Source organism: Artemia franciscana, chromosome 18 (genome assembly GCF_032884065.1).
Source record: "Artemia franciscana chromosome 18, ASM3288406v1, whole genome shotgun sequence".
Taxonomy (NCBI): Eukaryota; Metazoa; Arthropoda; class Branchiopoda; order Anostraca; family Artemiidae; genus Artemia; species Artemia franciscana.
This window is the reverse complement of record NC_088880.1, coordinates 3414078-3436866: the sequence shown is the minus strand read 5'-3', so window position 1 is coordinate 3436866 and position 22789 is coordinate 3414078. Positions and strand designations below refer to the sequence as shown.

At 34.8% G+C, this 22789-nt stretch overlaps 1 protein-coding gene across 1 annotated transcript in view; it reads left to right on the top strand.

Moving 5' to 3' along the window:
* Positions 1-19383, top strand: part of LOC136038508 (syndecan-like) — a 67191-nt gene extending 47808 nt beyond the window's left edge. The window contains exons 5-7 of the mRNA XM_065721602.1: positions 1195-1250; positions 8242-8404; positions 15575-19383. Of these exons, the coding sequence (XP_065577674.1) occupies positions 1195-1250; positions 8242-8404; positions 15575-15738 (383 nt within the window). The 3' untranslated portion in view covers positions 15739-19383. The remainder of the gene's footprint in view (positions 1-1194; positions 1251-8241; positions 8405-15574) is intronic.
* The last annotated feature ends 3406 nt before the right edge of the window (positions 19384-22789 follow it).

Genomic DNA, 22789 nt, shown 5'->3' with positions numbered 1-22789 from the left:
ATGAAATTTCATTAAGATCCGATCACTCCTTCGTCAGTTGAAAATACCTCATTTTTTCTAATTTTTCAGAATTAACCCTCCCCCCAACTCCCCCAAAGGGAGTGGATCCGTTCCAGTTATGTCAATCACGTATCTAGGACTCGTGCTTATTTTTCCCACCAAGTTTCATAGCGTTTCTAAGCGTTTTCCAAGATTTTAGGTTTCCCCCTCCAACTCTCCCCAATGTCACCGGATCCGGTCGAGATTTAAAATAAGAGCTCTGAGACACGATATCCTTCCAAATATCAAATTTCATTAAGATCCGATCACCTGTTCGTAAGTTAAAAATACATCATTTTTTCTAATTTTTTCGAATTAACCGTCCCCCCACTCCCCCCCCCAGAGGGTCGAACTGGGGAAACGACTATTTCTAATTTAATTTGGTCTGGTCCCTGATACGCCTGCCAAATTTCATCGTCCTAGCTTATCTGGAAGTGCCTAAGCTTAAATAAAGTTTTCACTTCCCGAAGACTTATCACTGACACTTGCACAGAGGGGCGGGTAGGGGGGATGCCCACCCAAGAATGTTTCGAAAGTCTTTTTATCGCCAGATGAAACTATGCTGAAAATCTGTATTTTTCACCCTCCCCCCTCTTTAAGAAAACTGCAGTACTATCCCCTTAAAATATCATTGAGTCGCCTACGTATGCATACATACAGGGGCGGGTAGAGGAAATATGTACCCAAAAAGGAGTAGAAGAATCCTCCATCCTCTCCCTCCCAGAAAGAAAACGTTGACACAAAGTAGCGGTCTTTGATGTCCCCCTCCCTGACTTGAAAAACTGCGTTACTACCCCTTTAAAAATAACTTTTTATAGCTATACGCACGGATGTGCTAGTGGAATGTCTACAAAATGCTTAGAAGAATCATCCTCCCCCTTCCCCAAAAAATTCACGCAAAACTGCACTTCTTTGGTTTTTTAGACCCCCCCCCCTCTTACATATTTCTTATAAAAAAAAAAGTCTGCAATACTGTCCCCCCAAAAAAGACTAAAACGCCCACTTTTACAGTGAGCTATTTTCCTAAACATTCTTAGTCCTCCAAGTTTTGGGATTATTGATTCTAATGTTTAATTTAGGCCGTATATTCATCTAAAATCGTATTTGTTTGCTAACTCCTTTTTGTCTTAGTTATGAAGTTTGTTTTCTTTGCAGTATTTCCCGATCTTGGAGTCCGACATAAATCCAGTGAAGAGGACGACATGGACAAGGTAATAGTTTTTCCTATTTTTTTAGGGGGAGGGGGGGCATTTTAGTTTTCTTTTTCCTGTATACGATGAAGTCTAAAAATGATATTTATTCCATTATATAGCAAAAGAAATTCCATATCACGTTTTGTGTTAAGAGCTAAAGTTGCATAAAACCTGCCGTTAAAAACAGTCAAATAAGTAGATGAACCTTAGATTTAAATTCTAAATTACATATAAATAATTTTAAACCTGTAAGAAAAATATAACTTAAAACTAAAACATAAATAATAATAACAAAAAACAAGCTGTAATTAAATATAACAAAGGGGAGTTGATAGCGAAATTAAAAAATATAACCAGGAAGATATTAGAAAGATAAGCTAACATATACAAAACATTTTGTATCATATGCTGACAAAACACCAAAGGATTTGTTTGCTCCGGGTCTTGGCAATCTGCCTATTTTGGTTACACTCTTTTACATTATTCAACTTACAATTCATACACCATGGCTGCAGCAGTATCTCGACATAGTAAAGAACGAACCACGGCCCATTGGAACCAAAAATTAAAAGACGCGTAAAAAATTTGCTATTGAGAAAAAATTGCCATTTATGGCTGATTCAGGAAAGTTTTTTTTTTTTTTTTTTTTTTTTTTTTTTTTTTTTTTTTTTTTTTTTTTTTTTTTTTTTTTTTTTTTTTTTTTTTTAGTCCCAATAATAAAAGTTTGTTGTGAAAATATAATTATGAGAATTTTGTAGAATCGTCTGAAACCCCTAAAAAATGCTGTAAGATACTACTCTTCTGCAAGAGGAAATGTTTTCGTCGTAGCTTTGAAGGATGCCAGACGCCTAGAATTTCTTATCTCATTAAATTTATATTCCATACATAAGGTGCAAAATTTCTAATTACAAAAGTAGATCAAGTCATATTTTTAAATGAGAAAAGGCAAATAAAGAGGATTTGGTGAGTCAAAGGTAAATTGGATAAGGGAATAACCAAAATTCAGTCAATATAAATAAATTTGGAAACGACGAGAGAAAACCAACTTGAAACTAGCTACAACATGTACAATGCAAAGCGAACAAGTTTTTTAGAATAGAATATTTTTATTTAAACTCAAATATGTTAATATAAGCGTAACATACCTAATGAAACATTTAGTTTCATTCAAAAGGAGACAGAAGTTGCATTTAAGTTTCCTAGAAAAGGGGAAAGGCGTCAAATTACGGTTATTACGGTGCCCGTCGAGCCAAATTACGGTCACTAATAATGGTCGTCTTTATGGTAACTATTCTTTGGTTTTCTAGGAAGCGGTGGGTCTAAATTAATTTATTGAATATGATGAAGATTGAAGATTATAAATATGATTTTTGAAAAAGGGGGAGTACCTAGCGATTTTAGGAGAACTTTAATTAAACCCCTCTATAAAAAAGGTTATAATAGTAAGTGTGGTAATTATTGAGGTATTAGCTTGGTTTCCGTGCGAAGTAAAAAGGAGAAACAAGTTGCCTTTAAGTTTCCTAGAAAAGGGGCGCCGTTATCTTGCGTCAAATTACGGTTATTACGGTGCCCGTCGGTGCCAAATTACGGTTACTAATAATGATCGTCTTTATGGTAACTATTCTTTGGTTTTCTAGGAAGCGGTGGGCCTAAATTAATTTACTGAATCTGATGAAGATATAATATTATGAATATGATTCTTGAAAAAGGGGAAGTACCTAGCGATTTTAGGAGAACTTTAATTAAACCCCTCAGTAAGAAAGGTGATAAAAGTGAGTGTGGTAATTATAGAGGCATTAGCTTGGTTTCTGTACGAAGTAAATTAATTAGTATGATGATACTTTTTAGACTTAGAGATGCTGTAGATAATGTTTCAAGTGAGTAATAGTAATAATATTATAATATAATAATAGTAATAATAGTATAATAACAACAATAATAATAGTAATAATAATAATAATATAGTAATGAATAATAATAATTGTAATACTAGCATGGTTTCAGGAAAGGGAGAGTACTCATCGACCAAATTTTCACTCTTAGAGTAATAATTGAGAAGTGCCTGAGTCATCAGACCCCTTTAGTCCTTGGTTTTAAAGATTATTAATTAAAGTAAAAAAAAAAACTTTCCGAAAAAGAAGTTTTCAAAGAAAAGTAAAGGTCATTTTAGACTTCTGATATAAATACCAGTTAAAATTCAAACTCAAAACGACCAGAAATTACTATTAAAGAATAAATAAAACCCAAAACGAACAAAAAATTAAACGAACAATCGTAGAAAAAAAAACATACAACAAGTAATAATATAAACGAACTAATAAATCTTAAAGCGAGTAATGCTCAAATTGAATGTGCAAATCAAGCTTAAAACAAAAAAAAGATATTTTGCTATTGAACTATAAATGAAACTCAATAACAATTAAATAAACAATCAATTTAATTCAATTTAATTAAATAAACAATCAATGCAAACAAACATACAATGATACTAATATAAATGAATAAATAAATCTTTAAACGAGTGGAACTTAATTGAATATTCAAATCAAGCTTGAAACAAACAAAAATCACTACAAACAAGAATTTGGGTATCGCCTCCTTCTCTCACTGTAAAAGTCTACTGTGTCATCGACGCTTTACTGAAAACTCTCTGTGTCTTGAACAGTCTTGGAAAGTATAAACAAAATCAAATTGAGTAGTTGATGTGTCTTACTGAATTATTGAATATTAGTTATTGAAAGATCTTTTAGTTCAAAATTTCATTTTCATTTTCAATGCTCTAAGAAATAGAAAAAAAAATATTTGTAATATAATTCGTTTTCAGTGAAGCTCCAATGCCGCAGTAGGCTCTAGGTTTTTACAGTTAAGGAAGAGGACAGTATCCAATCTCTTGTTTGTAGTGAAACTATATTCGTCTTGAACTATCTTAGAAAAAACTAATGAATTCAACTGAATATGTGATATATAAAGATATTAATTGTTGAAAGCTCATCAGTTCAAAATTGTACTGTGATTTTAATGTTCATTTTCATTATCAAGTATAAAAGAAAATATCCGTGATATAATCCGTTTTCGGTATAGCGCCAATGACGCAGATATTAGACTTTTACAGAGAGAGAGAGGGTTTAACATACAACGCCTACCCCCGGGCCCTGGGGGGTTTTGTTGACTCCATAAGTTTTTGTTATCTAATCTTTTGACTATTTTTTTTAATAACTCTCTCAAAATTTTTGTTTGATGCATTTGGGGAAAAAGGGGGTGGAGGGGGAGGAGTGGCTAGTTGCCTTCAGATCTCCTTTGACTCTTTAAAGTGAACTACAACTTTCAATTTCCAGTTAAATGGGCCCTCTGAAGTTTGTACGAGTATCCCTTCCATAAGAACGATATATGCCCCTAGGGCATAACTTACAACGTCTGCTTTGGGCCTTTGGGGGCTGTGTCGACCCTGGAGTTTTGTTATATGATCTTTGAACTATTTTTAACAAACTGGCTACCTCAAAATTTCTATCGGATGTATTTGGGGAAAAGAGGGTGTGAGGGGTGCTAGTTGCCCTCTGATCACTTTTGACTCTTAAAAAGGGCACTAGAACTCTCGATTTTCAATTAAATGAACCCCTTTTGAAGTTTACACGATGACCCCTTCCATATGAACTGTCTCTGGGAAAAAGAATAATAGTAAAAACTGTTAGCACGTATTTTATAAACGGTATTTCATTTCCGCCAAAGTTGATGTTTCAGTTTCAACTTGCCCTTTATCAACTTCATTTTTTATTCATTTATTTCAAATTACCGTCGAAATAAAAACAGGAAATAAAAGTCTCGTCTTTTCCCATAAATCGAGTATTCAATTTCCGGTTCGCGTTCCGTTTGTCCTTTTTTTCTTGATCTGTCGGCAGTGATATGTTGTTTTTAACTGATAGTCTAATATTTGTCTTTTGGGTTTGAGAATTTGATGATGACAGATATTGGCAGTCGACAAGTTTCCGGCACTAGAAACTAAATTGTCCATGTGTTGGAAAGAAAAAAATTGCGAATAATTCACTTTGCCAATATAAACTGTAAAGAAAATTCTTACGTCAAATAATGGCTAGACTGTTTCGTTGAAGTACCGAGGACAGTGAAAAGGAAATCTACTTATTTGAAATGATTAAGTTGAAATTTACACAACCATACAGGTCAAAAATTGGGAATCTGTTTTTCAGTGAAAAAGACCTCGGTGTAGTTTCAAATAAAAAAAAAAAATGTGGGCGAAAAATCTGCTGAAAATGAGCTAAAACATGACACTAAACAGCTTAAGAAGGTCTAATTACCTGTACCGGCATTTGCAGTAGCACCGGTGTTTTCTAACTCACCTGGTATCTGAAATTCATATGTCTCTTGTGAATTGTTTAACTGCGAGTTCTCCATACTTACTGTGACTGAGGTTGCAGAGTCACGCTGCTGACCCCCATCCAAAGCAAAGGGATTGGTTACATCGGGACTCGAACCCACACTCGAAGGACTTAGGATTTAGAATGTGTATGTGTTCTTTGAAGGTGCATTTGTCTTTGGGAATCAATGCATTGTTCATTTTTGAATTTTTGTGGTAAAACAGTATTGTCGAATTCTATTTATTTTCACGGTTCATCATGGCAACACTGACAAAAATGTGACTTTGCCCCTGAAATCTTCATACATTTTGAGCTCTTCATACTCATCGTGGATGAGGTTGCAGAGTCACGCTGGGGTTACATTGGGACTCGAACCCACAATCGAAGGACTTAGGATTAAGAATGTGTATGTGTTCTTTGAAGGTGCATTTGTCTTTGGGAATCAATGCATTGTTCATTTCTGAATTTTTGTGGTAAAACAGTATTGACGAATTCTATTTATTTTCACGGTTCATCATGGCAACACTGACAAAAATGTGACTGTGCCCCTGAAATCTTCATACATTTTGAGCTCTTCATACTCATCGTGGATGAGGTTGCAGAGTCACGCTACTGACCCTCATCCAAAGCAAAAGGATTGGTGGTTGCACTGGGACCCGAATCCACACTCGAAGTACTTAGGATTAAGAATGTGTAGGTGTTCTTTGAAGGTGCATTTGTCTTTGGGAATCAATGTATTGTTCATTTCTGAATTTTTGTGGTAAAACAGTATTGACGAATTCTATTTATTTTCACGGTTCATCATGGCAACACTGACAAAAATGTGACTGTGCCCCTGAAATCTTCATACATTTTGAGCTCTTCATACTCATCGTGGATGAGGTTGCAGAGTCACGCTACTGACCCTCATCCAAAGCAAAAGGATTGGTGGTTGCACTGGGACCCGAATCCACACTCGAAGTACTTAGGATTAAGAATGTGTAGGTGTTCTTTGAAGGTGCATTTGTCTTTGGGAATCAATGTATTGTTCATTTCTGAATTTTTGTGGTAAAACAGTATTGACGAATTCTATTTATTTTCACGGTTCATCATGGCAACACTGACAAAAATGTGACTTTGCCCCTGAAATCTTCATACATTTTGAGCTCTTCATACTCATCGTGGATGAGGTTGCAGAGGCACGCTGGGGTTACATTGGGACTCGAACCCACAATCGAAGGACTTAGGATTAAGAATGTGTATGTGTTCTTTGAAGGTGCATTTGTCTTTGGGAATCAATGCATTGTTCATTTTTGAATTTTTGTGGTAAAACAGTATTGTCGAATTCTATTTATTTTCACGGTTCATCATGGCAACACTGACAAAAATGTGACTGTGCCCCTGAAATCTTCATACATTTTGAGCTCTTCATACTCATCGTGGATGAGGTTGCAGAGTCACGCTGCTGACCCTCATCCAAAGCAAAAGGATTGGTTGCACTGGGACCCGAATCCACACTCGAAGTACTTAGGATTAAGAATGTGTAGGTGTTCTTTGAAGGTGCATTTGTCTATGGGAATCAACGTTTTTTTTGTATATGGACAATTATATGGATTTGTCTATTAAAAAAAAAAAATTGAATTTTTGTGGTCAAACAGTATTGTCAAATTTCATTTATTTTTACGGCTCATCATGGCAACACTGACAGAAATGTGACTGTGCCCCTGAAATCTTCATATATTTTGAAACAACAAAAAGAAGAAGCTCAGAAAATGTCGGTTTCAGGTTTGAATAGGCCTAAGTTGTGTCTAGGGGGCAGAAAAAATTTGTGTTTTGATACTCCTGGTACTTTAACGTTAGTCTATATCAGTGAGAGCGGACTATTTGATCCTGGTGTCTCCAATGTTCTTTTAAAATTTTTATACATCAAGAAGCTATTATTATATAAAGTCAAATTGTAAATAAAATTGAACAGTGTAAATAAAGTTAAAGATAAAACGCAATTAATAAGGCATATATATTCCATAAATGTGATTTATTTCCACCAAAGTTGGTATTTTTAAGGATTTTTGGGGTCATTAATTACAAAAAATGAAAATCATCTAAAGTATCAAAAAATCTATAAATTGTCTGTTTTTATCGATAAAATCTGATTTTTCAGTCATTTGTTGCATTAGGCTAAAATGAAAGCTCGAAACATTTTGCTCAAAATTCTTCGTTGACCCCCCACAAATCTTCAATCAACAAATTCCCATTCCTCATTCATGCTTACTGCTCAGTTATCAAGTTACCTTAAGTAACTCCCTGAAAATTAAGTGAGAAATTTAGATAGTTCTCTCTCTCTCTCTCTCTCTCTCTCTCTCTCTCTCTCTCTCTCTCTCTCTCTCTCTCTCTCTCTCTCTCTCTCTCTCTCTCTCTCTCTCTCTCTCTCTCTCTCTCTCTCTCTCTCCCCTCTCTCTCTCTTCCTCTCTCTCCCCCTCTCCCTCTTTCTCTCCTTCTCTCTCTCCCTCACTCACTCACTCATTCGCTTGCTCTTACACAGACACTTTTTATCTAGAATTTTATTATAGGAAGATATTAGATAACTCTTGGGCAAGTTATAATGCCTTTGGCTTTCTTTAATTGTTCTAGTAATAAAATCATCTTATTTTTTTTTCTAGAATCTTGTTCCAGTGGATCCAGCAAGGGAGGTGCCATCCGTTGAATCCCAACCTCCTGGGAACATGCCTGATGGCAAAGAGCTTGGCAATGACGTTTATATTTACGGAACCCCAAAAGACGATACGACCACTTCGTTTTTCTCACAGCCTGGTGTACTCGCAGGTATTTCTTATTATCACGATTGCAGCAAAAGCTGCAACCTAGTAAAGAGCAAACCACGGCCTATAGTATCCCAAGTTTTCAAAATGACTTAAAAAATATTGAAGTCCAAAAATGCTTGCGTTTATTTCAAAATAATGACTTTCGCTTCAGTCCACGCGTCAGAACCATACTTGACCACTGTCATCGTTGTAGCTTCCAATTACTCACTTTAAGGGGAAAATATTCACATGGGATTGATTTACGAAACACCGTTCCGTATATAATGGTGACAGTCCCGGCCCGCTCCGTCGCCACTCCTTAATTAGCACAGATATAGCCATAGACCTTTGTTTGCAGACCAGGTAGTTCGTTCGTGATTTTTTTATTATTATTATTATTATTATTATTCATTCATCTTGTCTTGTATGATTTTTTTTACTTTTTCTATATACTTTATATTATATACTAGTATATACGTTTTACTTTTCCTTTATACTGATATATACTTATACTTCATAGTTTATTGTTTACTTTATAAGTTACTCTTTATTTTTCTGATCTTCCTGGTATTCTACAAAGTAGTAAACCAAACACATTAGCTCGAGTTGGTGTTTTTTTTTGTTTTTTTTTAAGCGTAGTTAGATTAAAGTTTTGTTAGTTAGTGTAGTTTAGTTTTTATTAGTGTAAAACAAAGAGTAAAAGCATCATTCGATTCCGCTTTCAACACCGTTCCGTATATAATGGTGACAGTCCCGGCCCGCTCCGTCGTCATTCCTTAATTGGCACGGATATAGACCTTTGTTTGCAGACCAGGTAGTTCGTTCGTTTTTTTGTTGTTTTTTTTTTCATCTTGTCTTGTATGATTTTTTGTACTTTTCTTATATACTAGTATATACTTTATGCTAGTATATACTTTATACTTTTCCTTTATACTGTTGTACTTATACTTTATAGTTTATTTTTTACTTTATAAGTTACTTTTTATTTTTCTTTGATTTTTTTTTACCCGTACCAGTTTAAAACTTGATGATGAGTAAGGTTTTACCTCATAAGTGATTTTCACTAACACAAATGTTGCACTTGCATTTTACGTAAAATAAAAAATTAAAAGAAAAAAAAAGAATTGGTAAAAGAAAAGAATAAATTGGTAGCAAATGATGAAACATCATTGCAATAAAACTAAAAAAAATAGGAGCAGGTGTGCAAAAAGTGTCAGAGTGGGCAGTAGCAGAACTCGACAAAATTCCAAAAGCTGCCGACAAATATCGGGATATCATGCCCCCCAGGGAAATAAGAAGCTATCAAAAATGGAAAATGAGGAACCGTCCTTTTTAAATCAGGGTAAAAACAAAACTCTTGAGTAGTACTAGTCTGGAAGCACTGGCATTTTCTGACGAAATCTGCCGACAAATTTCACTAGGCCATGAAAACTGCCAAAATGTATGGCTACTATTCTACTCCGCTTTTTGCACGCCAGAATAGGAGTAATAAAAGGCGAGATTGGGTATAAATTAATTGTCCATGGTATAAATTACGTGCCCATGCAAAAGTAGTCAAAAAACGGTAAACCCAGTTAAGTAATGGTAATAGATAATAAGCTTACAACAGTCAAACCTGTGAAATAAGAGTTTTCTTATTTCGTCGAATACTGCTTTGCTAGATATAAGGGTGTCCCTCAGCTAGGATGCTTTAGCGTCGTTGCTCTAGAGAGTAGCATACCCCTCCCCCTAACACCTCTGTTATACACAGTTTCAACGTGGATTTTAACATAGCAGCAGTGCTTTCACTACAGGCAGGTACCTATGATTTTTCGGGGGGGGGGGTAATTGAAAAAACAACTTTATTTTGAACTTTGGGTAAGAAATGCCTAGGAATTTAAGAAAATTTTGGATATTGGAGGGTTTTCCCGAATATCCCCCAAGAGAAAACTCTTTCAAATTCAATTATTTTCAAGAGCAGGATCAGTGGTCGGTAAGGATTTGACTATTAATACATCCGACCAGTAAGTTTGTCGAAAGTTTTTTTTTTGTGTGAACCGTTCCCCCCCCCCCCCCCCCCCCCTTCCATTCTTCCTGATACAGCATCCAGTTGAGAGACAACTCAGCAAAATGACCAGCACTAACAGTTGAAGCTTGAACCATTCAAGCCTCAACTTACCTTACGAAGAACCATTCAGGCTTTATTTTACGAAGAACCATTCAAGCTTCAACTTACGAAGAACCATTCAGGCTTCGTTTTACGAAGAACCATTCAAGCTTCATTTTACGAAAAACCATTCAAGCTTCAACTTACGAAGAACCATTCAGGCTTCGTTTTACGAAGAACCATTCAAGCTTCATTTTACGAAGAACCATTCAAGCTTCAACTTACGAAGAACCATTCAGGCTTCATTTTACGAAGAACCATTCAAGCTTCAACTTACGAAGAACCATTCAGGCTTCATTTTACGAAGAACCATTCAAGCTTCAACTTACGAAGAACCATTCAGGCTTCATTTTACGAAGAACCATTCAAGCTTCATTTTACGAAGAACCATTCAAGCTTCAACTAACGAAGAACCATTCAAGCTTCATTTTACGAAGAACCATTCAAGCTTCAACTTACGAAGAACCATTCAGGCTTCATTTTACGAAGAACCATTCAAGCTTCAACTTACGAAGAACCATTCAGGCTTCATTTTACGAAGAACCATTCAAGCTTCAACTTACGAAGAACCATTCAGGCTTCATTTTACGAAGAACCATTCAAGCTTCAACTTACGAAGAACCATTCAGGCTTCATTTTACGAAGAACCATTCAAGCTTCATTTTACAAAGAACCATTCAAGCTTCAACTTACGAAGAACCATTCAGGCTTCATTTTACGAAGAACCATTCAAGCTTCAACCTGTGAAGAACCATTTTTACAATTTAAAAAGACAATTTTTAAATTATTTTTACATGCTTTTAATTTACGTTATCACAGGTTTCCGAATTGCTAATAATAAATTATTTAGAACCATTTTTAACGACTGTATCATAATTAATGCTATTCTTAAGTCGGCTCTTATCGGCTATGTCTACTTCAAAAACTTATTCTTTGTCTTCTTTGAATGTCTTTCCAAGATAAAGGCTTTCCAATCCATTATGTCTATTAATCCACCAGATATAACTGTTGGAAAAAAACAAACAAACAAGAAAAACACAGAAACAAAGTTTAAAGTTGTTGAAGTGTTACTATTTGATTTTGTGGTGTTTAGAAACTCTTCAAGTTATGAGGAAGTATGAGGTTATGAAAATTGAACTGAGCTAATGAAAAGTGAAGAATTTTCTGAAGAAAGACAATTTTTAATTTTGTGTTACTGTAACTGTCTGGGCCTTTAAATTAAGTTCCGAACTGAGTCTCTATACAGACAGGCCTATTAGGCTTAGGTCGCTTGTTCGCCTGCTACTCCAGGTGACATTTCGGTCAACCAGTTTTTAAATACAATCTAAGTGAACATTTTAGCTATATGCCCAATAGATACTCGGCAGAAGATTCATGAAAGACTAAAAAAGGAACTAACGAAAAACTGAAAGGAGAAAAACTAAAAAGGAAAAATCTGAGAATCTGAGAAAAAGGAAAAGAATTGAAAAATCTTGCTTCCTGAAAAAGTTCTTCTGTAAAATATGAATGTAAAATATTTATAAGGACAATATAAAAAAAAAAATAAGGACAACTTAAGTGACGTATGTTGACAGTCCATACCTTAAGTTTCGTAGTTGACTTGTGAGCCGTTGTAAAATGGCCATTAAGTCACGGCACATTACGTACAGCCTCTTATCTTCTTGTCGACTTACCTACATCGTAGCTATTGTTCAGTTTAAAAATTCCTCATTCCGCATCAATCCTCAAGCAAATAATACGATGTCCTGTCCAGGGGGTTTCCTTATATAAATTTAGAAACACTAGAACTGTTTCCCAGATAGTAAATGAAATTAGATCTACGTTGCATGGGCAACGTGAGGTGTTGCGGCAACCTTTGCTCGGCTTCGCCGAGTAAAGTGTTGCGAGAGCAACACTTTGGTTTTGTTTCCTTGCTGCGACTAAACGCTGAAGTTGTTAATCTGTAAGGATGCTAAAATACATACTGGGTACACCAACTCGCAAAAGTTGCAAACTCCTCATTGCTAAAGATGATTGTAGCCTTACACCCGATTATTACTTACAAGTCCCCTACATGTCTTACCTCTGGAACCAAATTGGTCTTACCATCAAATACATCGGAAACAAAAAATAGGTACACCAACTAGTAAGGGTTGCGAACCCCTCATTGCCGAGGATGATTATGAGCTAACAGCCGACTGTTGCTTACAACTCCCCTATATGTCTCACAATTGGTATCGGCCTATTTTTGGTTTCAGTGTGTACCTTACTACTGAAGTTGTCAACCCCTTTAAACTTTCAAACTGGTATATCTCATGAAGGAATTTTTGTACAAAAAAATGGATGACATACACTTTAATCAGCTCATCAAAAGCTATCGATTGCCGTCGAAAAAAAAATCTATCTGTCTTAGTTCAAAAGTTGACTTTTTTGCCGTAGGCCAACTTTCTAACGTCATCACTTAGAAAGGAGCAAAGGATAAACTCTAATTTCTTTAGCAATGAGAGAACTTTTAAAGTTTAAGAGGCACATCTGATACCATTTCTCTACCGCAATCCCAAGTGCGAAAAACCGAATGATAAACTCAGGCGAAATCACGGCAGCACTTTCGGACCCGTGGGAAAATGCCGCTTTTTTGCTTCTCTAAATTTTTCTATTTATCACTCAAAGAAGATATATTGGCTGTGGGGCAGGGTAACTGTCGCATATATTTAACACTTATAGATTTTAGTCCATCTTCAATTTGAAACTGGTGCCTGCCTGCTTGCCTGCTAGAACGGAGCTCTCCACTCGAAAGCAGAAACATGGTTTGATGAAACGAAAGCTTGGCTGCATAACTTCAGATAGTCCTCTCTGACATAGGCTATACAACTCCTCTTCACTTCACACACTATAGGCTCTGGCTCAAGGACAAGCAAAAACCATCCTTTTTGGCCCCAGGCAAGAGTTCTACGAAACTTTCCAAAATGTAAAGTCATATTCATCAATCCGGCCTAAGGTCCACACTTTCCGTAAAAACCGCAGAGGTTAGACCCTTACCACTTTCTAGGAATAAGCTGAAATCGGGGTGCTAGGAACAAAAAAAAAAAAAAAAAAACACGACAAAACCAAAGTGTTGCTCTCGCAACACAATGATATTATTTCTAGTGGCTTCTTTTATTCTATTTAGGTTTAAGGGAATTTATGAATTTACTTGCGTATTTACATTTGTTGGCTTACTTTTTTAGGGTGGCGAACGTGTTTCGCCTGTAACACAGTCGTAACCCCTCTCCCCTGTATCGCTGCTTTGGACCAGTGTGCTTGCATACTGTTACCACACATGTGTTGTGAGATGGGTACTAAAAACTCACCATCTGTCTCAAATTTGAACCATCCGTTGCTTAGAATGACCTTTAATTGAATATCTTGCGATACAAGGCTTTACTTTCTAAGTGACGGTTCGCAGGTTCAAACACACGCGTCGCAAGGAAGTAAGTAACCTTGATGTTCTTCTGTATGCCTTTAATTGAATGGAAGTGATCGCATGACAACATTTTCAACTAATCAGAGGAGTTTTCCACTGACGTAAAGCTATTGAAAGGAAGGTGGCATTTTTTGAATTAAAGTTAGGACATTTGAGTGAATTCAGTGTGTCGCTGACACCCAATGAAAATCACTCTTTCACGAGTAAAATCAGAATCCTGCGCTACTGTTGCATCAAATTTGAATCAAACTAAGTTTGACACAGGTTGTTCAAATTTAAGACAGATAGCCGAAATAATGATTCTGCGCAGATGAAACTGGCGGACCATGTTTGACACATTCTTTTGCTAGTTGTACTGTTCATAGAATAAGAAGGAAGGATGGGGGCTCGCACTGGATTGATGAAAATCTTTCAACTACTAGAAATTTTTTCACCGAATTCTTAATAGTACTCGCGTAGCACCAAAGTTTTCACTCCCTAATCATCTAGAATTAAAATCCTTACAGGACTAAGACTTGAACAAGGCATAAGAAGTCTACCATTTGTGACATACAATATATACATATCGGAAGTATGTTAGTATTATTCTTTTTTAAATATATATAGTCGTTGTTACGCCAAAAGTTGTGTCTAATATTTTTGAAGTCTGAGGTATTGTGACATACCCTTTGCTGAGCTGTTTTGAAAGGGAGGACTAGCGGGACAGCCCCGCTAGGATCCCGATAATCCCGCCGTTTTGAAAGGGAGGATCGAAGCGTGATTGAACATACATAGCTCTGTTATTGGTTAAACTGTTTCAGAATGTCCCTCAAATTTGGAATCGACAATCTAAGAAATTCTTATAAATCAATTTTGTTGAAGAAGGAAAAACCTAATAAGAATGCAAGATATTGGCTCAATTTCATTCTAGTTTCGTTAGTTTTTACTTCGCTTTAAAGTCGTTTATTGGTCGTAATTTTAATAGTAAGTCAAATTGAAAGTATTTTTAACTTAATTCTATGATTTGTAATAATGTATAAGAATAGGTAATATATAGATGAAGCATGGGTGCTCCGAAAAGGGGATGAAAATTTGCTAGATGTTTTCCAGAGAAATTGCCTATGGATTGTAAGGGTACCCGGCTAACTGACCGTATTTCAAAAAGTAGGTAGTACGGAAAATCTGGTTCAATCCCACTTGCTAGGGCTGTAATGAAAGAAAGGTTGAGATGGCTAGGCCACGTTCTGCGGATGAAGGATGACAGGTTGCCGAAGATTGTCTTTTTTGGCCAACTGTCTGGGGCTAAATGGAAAGCTGGTCGTCGTCGTCTGGAGTGGGAGGAGATAAAGATTGAAAGAAAATGGGAACTTCCTGGGAGGGTATAAAGAGGGAGGCCTTGAATAGATTGGGTTGGAGGAGGAGCGTGCATAGCTGTGTTGGTCTCAGGCGGCTCGGTGCTGCGGTGAGTTATTAGTACTAGTAGCAGTATTTGTAATAATTATAAATTCTATAATTTTTAACAATTAGAAGTTAAACTTTTAACTATAGATAATTACAATCTCATATTTTTTTTGTAATTATCAGCTTTCATAATTAAAAGTCAAATTTTTGTTTTCTTTTTTCAGCTATTGTCGGTGGTGCTGTTGTCGGGTTACTTTTTGCCATTCTCGTTGTAATGTTCATAGTTTACAGAATGAGAAAGAAGGATGAAGGATCGTACATACTAGACGAAAAACGTTCACCCACTAGCAATTCATACTCCAAATCAAGCAGAGAATTTTACGCGTAGATTTCCGTTTTTAATTTGAAATTGTGTGAAGTTATTTGTTTTGCCAGTTTGCATCCCCTTCCATCTGCATTACGTAAAATTACGATGAAGGGGTGTTTTTAATTTTTGAAATCAGTTAATACTCTAAGTGAGCTGGTTTTTTTTAAAGAACAATCAATTTTTCAGCATATTTTTCAACCTCATGTGAATTAATCTTGCCTTTTTTTTCTATGGTTTAGTTGCAGCTTCGATCAAATTATTGATTCAATCCAATGTGTATTTTATATTATCATGTTTATTTTATGATTGCAGTATTTTACCCCTAAACAAACTTAAATGGAGCGCGAACCTTAACCCGAACTATGAACTTTTAATGATTTTCAAATAGGGATTATACAATTTTTTTTTTTGTCTCGAGACAAGTTGGGTTAAGCAGCATTTACACGCAGGCCTAGTGATTTCTGGTTTTAAACATAAGATGATTTCTGTTTCGTTAAAGCTTCTCGCCAAGCGCCAACCTCATTTGTTTTTAATTATGCTTTTAAAATTGAATTGATTCACAAAAGTTTTTATAAATTGATTTTTAGCTATGAGAGAAAGTCTTCAAGAAACAGGAACATAAGATCGTGCTTATTTGAAAGATAAAAAGAAAAGTACAATAATCACTAATTTGGACCTGTGGTGGCGCAGTGGATTTGACCTTAGCTTGGTAATACGGGACCCAGAGATCGAATCACGCTGCAGGAATGCACTGCAGGGCCGACGCAGGGACCATAGTAGCCAAGAAGCGTCGTTAATTCTTAAATAAATAATCACTAATTTGGTTGGAAGTTGTTTCTTAACCAAATAAATTGCATATGCAGATTCGTACCCAAATCCGCTTTGCACAAAAAAAAATTAATAATAATTGAAGTATCATCTGTAAAACAAAATAAGCAAACAGGGCAAAAAACTCGAAAAAGACATAAACCAGAAGAAAAGGGGTATATTTTTTCCCTTTTTGTGGAGGGGTCTTGTCGAAGCTCTTGCTATTATAGAGGTTAACAAGGGGTTGGATGTTTTTTTTTGTACCTTTCCATTTTTGAAAAGACAGGCTACAATTTATATGTGAACGTTACTTTTTTGAGGACAAAGGATAAATTTGGTGATAAGAGAAGCTCCATGACCGGCTAAATTTCCAATCTTAGACACAGGGGTCTTCACTCTGGAACTGGGTGCTTGACTGCTACTTGTTCCAGCCGAGCATCGAATTTTACGTGCAAGGGGCATCTGCCTGGCCAGAAACAAAAATGTAGCTAGATATACATTTGAACGTTTCTTACGCGATAGAGAAGCATCACTTAGATATTATATCACCCAGAAGCAGATAAGTGTCAAACACCCGTCGAAGTTGCTCTAGGAGCTCCATTGACTGAGACATTCCAAATCCGTTTTGATGCTACGCATGAACGGATGCTACCAACACGATGTCTGGCTAGAGATATAATCATCTGAGTGCATAAGCGTAGCTAGGCGTGCTTGTGAACACCCACTTTAAGAAGCGGTTTCTTATGCACTAGATGTATATTTTGACAAGTGACCAACATTTTCAAAATTGCCCGGTTCTATTGGCGGGGAGATTCCAAAACTTTTGTTATATGTATTAGCAGTACATTACAATAAAACAACTGAGCATTAGCATAGCCATATGAATCAGTATGTGACACTATATGGCGATGAATTGGTGTCAATGCCAAACTAGTGTTTGAAACAGACGTTAAGTCATGGTTGAGCCCCACTTCTCCCCTAATTCCTTCTGATTTGCAGTATAATTTGCTATATTTATTATAAGAATTAACAGATTTTTTTTCTTCGTGTTAAATATCCCTCTCCCCTTATTTCCCAAAGTAGAATTGCGACGGCCTGCCCAGTGTGGCATATTTTATAATTGAGATCTAGAATTTGCTATTTGTTTCATTGGCGGTCATGGTGCCATTCTCTTTTTTGTCATGGATTTGATGTAATAAATGTCTCAAAAAGTGGCAATAGAATACACTTTCTGGCTGAATCAATCCGAACAGCCCGAACCTTTGCAAAAATTTAAGTTTGGGACAGGAGAGACTAAACCGTCAACTGAAATTGAATACGATTCTAAATTAAAATTTGTTCATCTGTGTAGAATCAAAGAATTATTTTTAGCGATTTTTGTTTTTTACTAATTTTTTAAATTGTGTGGCAACTATCTTGTATTGACACCCCGAACTTTTGCAAAATTTTAATTTTGGGACAGGAGAGACCAAACCGTCAACTGAACTTGAATGCGATTATAAATTAAAATTTGTTAATCTGTATAGAATCAAAGAATTATTTTTAGCGATTTTTGTTTTTTACTAATTTTTTAAATTGTGTGGCAACTATCTTGTATTGACACCCCGAACCTTTACGAAATTTTAATTTTGGGACAGGAGAGACCAAACCGTCAACTGAACTTGAATGCGATTATAAATTAAAATTTGTTAATCTGTATAGAATCAAAGAATTATTTTTAGCGATTTTTTTTTTTACTATTTTTTTTAATTGTGTGTCAACTATCTTGTATTAACAGCTTTTAAATGGCACTTAACCTTTTTTTTTACCTGTCATTTTTTCAATAGTAGCTAAATTGTAATTAAACTGTGTTCATTTGTAATTGAGTGACTTAAAAAATAAAAGGCTATGAATATTATCAAAAATATAAATTATCAACAAATATAAATAATTCTAAGTAAAACTCATTATTGAATTTGAAATAACTGTAACTTTGGATTGATCTTTCTTCAAAAGATGTTGCTGTGTTATTTATAATTCTTCCATGGGAATGATCCTTTACTCGTTTGGCAGTAGTTTGAATAATTAACTAAAGGGCCGCTATTACATACACCTAGTTATAATCAAAGTTACAAGAGCTAATGTCTTGACTTTCAGTCAATCACAGCGGAAGATGAACTAGCTTTTGTTTTTATTGGTGGAAATTCAGGCAAGTTGTAGCTCGTGCAGCTCGAATTTTGACTAAGCACGTATAGGAACCATGGTGACAATTCACGAAAATGAAAGGGGGTAGAATGCAAGGATTTTTTTTTTTTTTTTTTTCAACTGTTTTTTTTTTAATGAAGATACCGGAAATTGTATTTTTCAAGTTAAGAGGGCTGGAGTTTCGGTATTTCCCAGTTCAGAATTACTATAAAAGACATTTGTCATACTCGTGTCGGGGAGGAATTGCTCCCTCCATTTGGGGCTGCTGGTAATGACAGCACCTAAAGGGTTTGTCAGCAAACCTAGAATGATATGATAGTAACTTAAAAACTAAAATTCATCTGTATTAATTTGTTTCATTATTTCATTAATTCTGTATTAATTATGCTGCAACTATCTTACATTGATACCTTTTAAATGGCAGCTATAACCGAGAATTATTGGTAATCGAATTTATTACTAAGAGTAGAAAATTTATTACTAAAAACCAAGAATAAAAATCACGCTCATTTAAAAAATTTAAAAAGGTGCACTAATTATTAGTTTAGTTGGAAAATGTTTTTTAAACCAAGGATGTGCATATTATTCTGGGACTTTTAATATTCTAAAAGTTGTGATTTGTAAACTCTAATGAACTATGCCCTCCTTTACCTGCGAAGTATGTTTAACATCCCCTTATCATTTGCTTTTGCAATAGCTAAAATAGTTCTTGAGCAGCAATACCTATTTAGTAATGGATACGTATAGTAAGAAGCGAGGAGATAACATAAATCATTGTGCCCCCTACCCGGCCTATGGGTAGTATGTCCTATAGTTTGGAGATCACTGATTACTATTGGCTCTACTAATTTAATCTTTGTAATCGTGATTTTACTTTTTTTTACAAATATAAATTTTAACAATTGTGTATATAATCCTGCGTTGTTTTTTCGATTTTCCCGGATATTAGGTTTAATGGTTAATTCTTTTTTGCTTGCTTAGTTTGTCTTTATTCTAATTCTACCATTTCTGGATTTAAGGGCATTATTACTTTTTTCTAACTATTAATAAGACAAGGTCAAGGCTTATTTTTATTTTTGCCAATACCATACTCGTAATATAAGATAGATTGGAGATCCAAGCGTTGAAAGCGTTGCAAGTATATTATCAAATTGAATAAAAACCACAGATAAAATGTATGTAATACAGACGTCCAACTGAAATAATTTTATTGTACCAGTCAATTTGGTGCCTGTGCTCGTCTATCCTCAGTTTCTCAGGCTTCTAGCAGGCATTAATGCCATCATGCATAGCCTAAAGGCACCCGGATACCAGCCTGTTTTTTAACATTGTAAGATAGGGCACATAGTCATCTGTATCATATACTTTTTGTCTGTGATCGTACATATACCCGTATGTATAGTATTTACTGTATTTTGTAACCGTATGTATTTAACATTATAAGACAGGTCGCATAGACATATGTATTATATGCTTTTTGTCTGTGATCAGGCGTATGCTCGAATACCCGACCCTTTTTTTAACATTGTAAGTCAGGACACATAGACATATGTATCATATACTTTTTGTCTGTGATCATACATATACCCGTACACATACCCGTATGTATATGATGTATGAGACAGGCACATAGACATCTGTATCATATACTTTTTGTTTGTGATACAAAGGAACCTGGTTAATGGGTAACAGCAATGCCAAATAAAGTAATCATTTTTATTTTCTTCATTTTCAGTTCGTTGTACCCTTGACCAAATGGCGTGATTATTTTTTAGAAATGGTTGTCCCTTAGTTTGTCCTCTTGATCCATAAGCAATAGAAGTAAATGAACAATTACTTTTGCAAAATCTGTGGGAAAACCATTCAGGATTAAAATCTTTCAGTTCATTGACTCAAATGTCGCCACACATAGTTTGTGTAGTGCTAACAGTAGAGCCTGACAAATGGCATTAAAAAATCGTTGTGTATACTCTATCATGAGGAACAGACAAAGGTTATTTGCTCCCCCACCCCCCGAAAAAAAACGGGAAAGTTTCAGCATTATCCTCCAGCTATGGGACAAAATAGGGCTGATTTAACAAAACTAGGTAGCAATTTATGACTATTTTAATGAGATTGCAGTGAACAATAATGAACAAGAAATACTCGCTTGGCTTCAGGCTCAAAGGCACCTGTTGTGTAACATCACATAATTTTTGGTTGAGCAGAAGAGTAGTGATTGGCCGAGTGTTAGTGACATACCCTATTACATAGGTAGATAAATTGGTACTTAATTGGTACACTAATTAATGTGTACACCCTTTAATTTTCAAAAATGTTTTCCGATAAATTATTCAAACTAAAATGTTCTGTTTAACGCCTCTGTTATGTTTTTGGTCTCCTGTAAAATTGCGACAGCAGGAATATGCCCTTTGGTTTTGGGAATGACGAGAATTGCGTTCAGTTTTTGCAATTTATCATATTATGATCCGTTCCAGATTTATTTCTTTGTGAAAATTTCATACCCGTAAATATATTAGTTTGTGATAATAGTTAACTGGGCCACCGACCCGTTTTTCAAGGGTGGGATTCTAGGAATGGAAAAGTAATTTTTAAATTTGTACAATTAAAACAATTATAAATGACAATTTTGGTATAATCTATTACATACCTATTTAGGGTAGGGAGTATTAACTTGGCTTTTTGAATCTAAAGTCGATTTGCTTTCTGGTAAAGGTAAGGATCTCTGGTCTATTTTGTTATATATCATTGACTAATAGTTTGTATAGACCGTTTTTTGTTTATTTAATAAAGGCTTGACGGGTTGCAAATTTACCTCTGACAGTAAGAATTATTTTTACTTATTTTTTGTAATTATGTAATTGCCAATTATTTTTTAACGTTCTCTGATATTCGCCGAAAAAATATTATGTTCTTGTCTGACCTGGGATGTAACTTCTTTTCTTGAAAACATTATTAAATGTTATTTCCTAGTAATTTCAATTTAAACTCACTTTCGCATAGACGCCTTTTTCGAGTAACTTAAAAAAATATTAAAGGATATGAAATTATTATATATAATGATAATTTTTTATATTATATTTTGTATATAATTTTTTTCATATTAATGTTAATTTTTATATTAATTTTTTATTAATATAATTTCATAATTTAATTTTTAATTAAAAATTTTTTAATAAAATTTATTTAATTTTTAATTGTTATTTTTTATTTTATTTTCTAATTTTAACTTTAATTTTTTAATTTAAAACTATTAATTTTTTATATTATTATATTATATTTTATATATAATATTTAAGAACATTAAAGAATAACTTAAAAAAAAAATCGCATGTAGACACTGGTCTTGCAAGTACCAATCTCCTGATTCTCTGCCTTCGGTTGGGGTGCAATGCGTGGTTGGGAGCTTATCATCCGACACTTCCTCTATTTTCCCCCAGATGTCTTCAGGTCCCCATTTAGAGCTTGGTCGACTCTAGGTGAGCTTACAGAGTCACACAAGAACTCGAACCCTTGACCTCAGGGTTTCAAGTATGTAGCATTCACCACTAGGCTAGGAAGGCTTTCGAATAACGATACGGATAATATCATTATTTCTAGAAAGATTAAAATTAATCCATATCCAGGAAAATGATATGGGTCTAGATGGTAATGGAAAAATAATATAATTTAAGATAGCAGTGGGAATGGATATGATGATCAATATATAGAACCGTCAAATGGTAATTAAAATTGTATTGCATAGGTATGTTTAGCATATAATGTAATGAAATGATAAAATTTTATAATAACGAGAACTGAAATAGTACTTTAGAGATTTTACGGAGATTGCAATACCAAAGTTACTCACCAGGTTGGTATCGAGCTGTAAAAGCATCGATTAGCTGGTTTCTAACAGAGTTTAACTTAATTTAATGCCAGATATATATATATATATATATATATATATATATATATATATATATATATATATATATATATATATATATATATATATATATATATATATATATATATATCAGTTTTTCAATCCCTAAAGATGGTATTGGAGAAATCATATAGTATCCCTAATGTCGAGGAT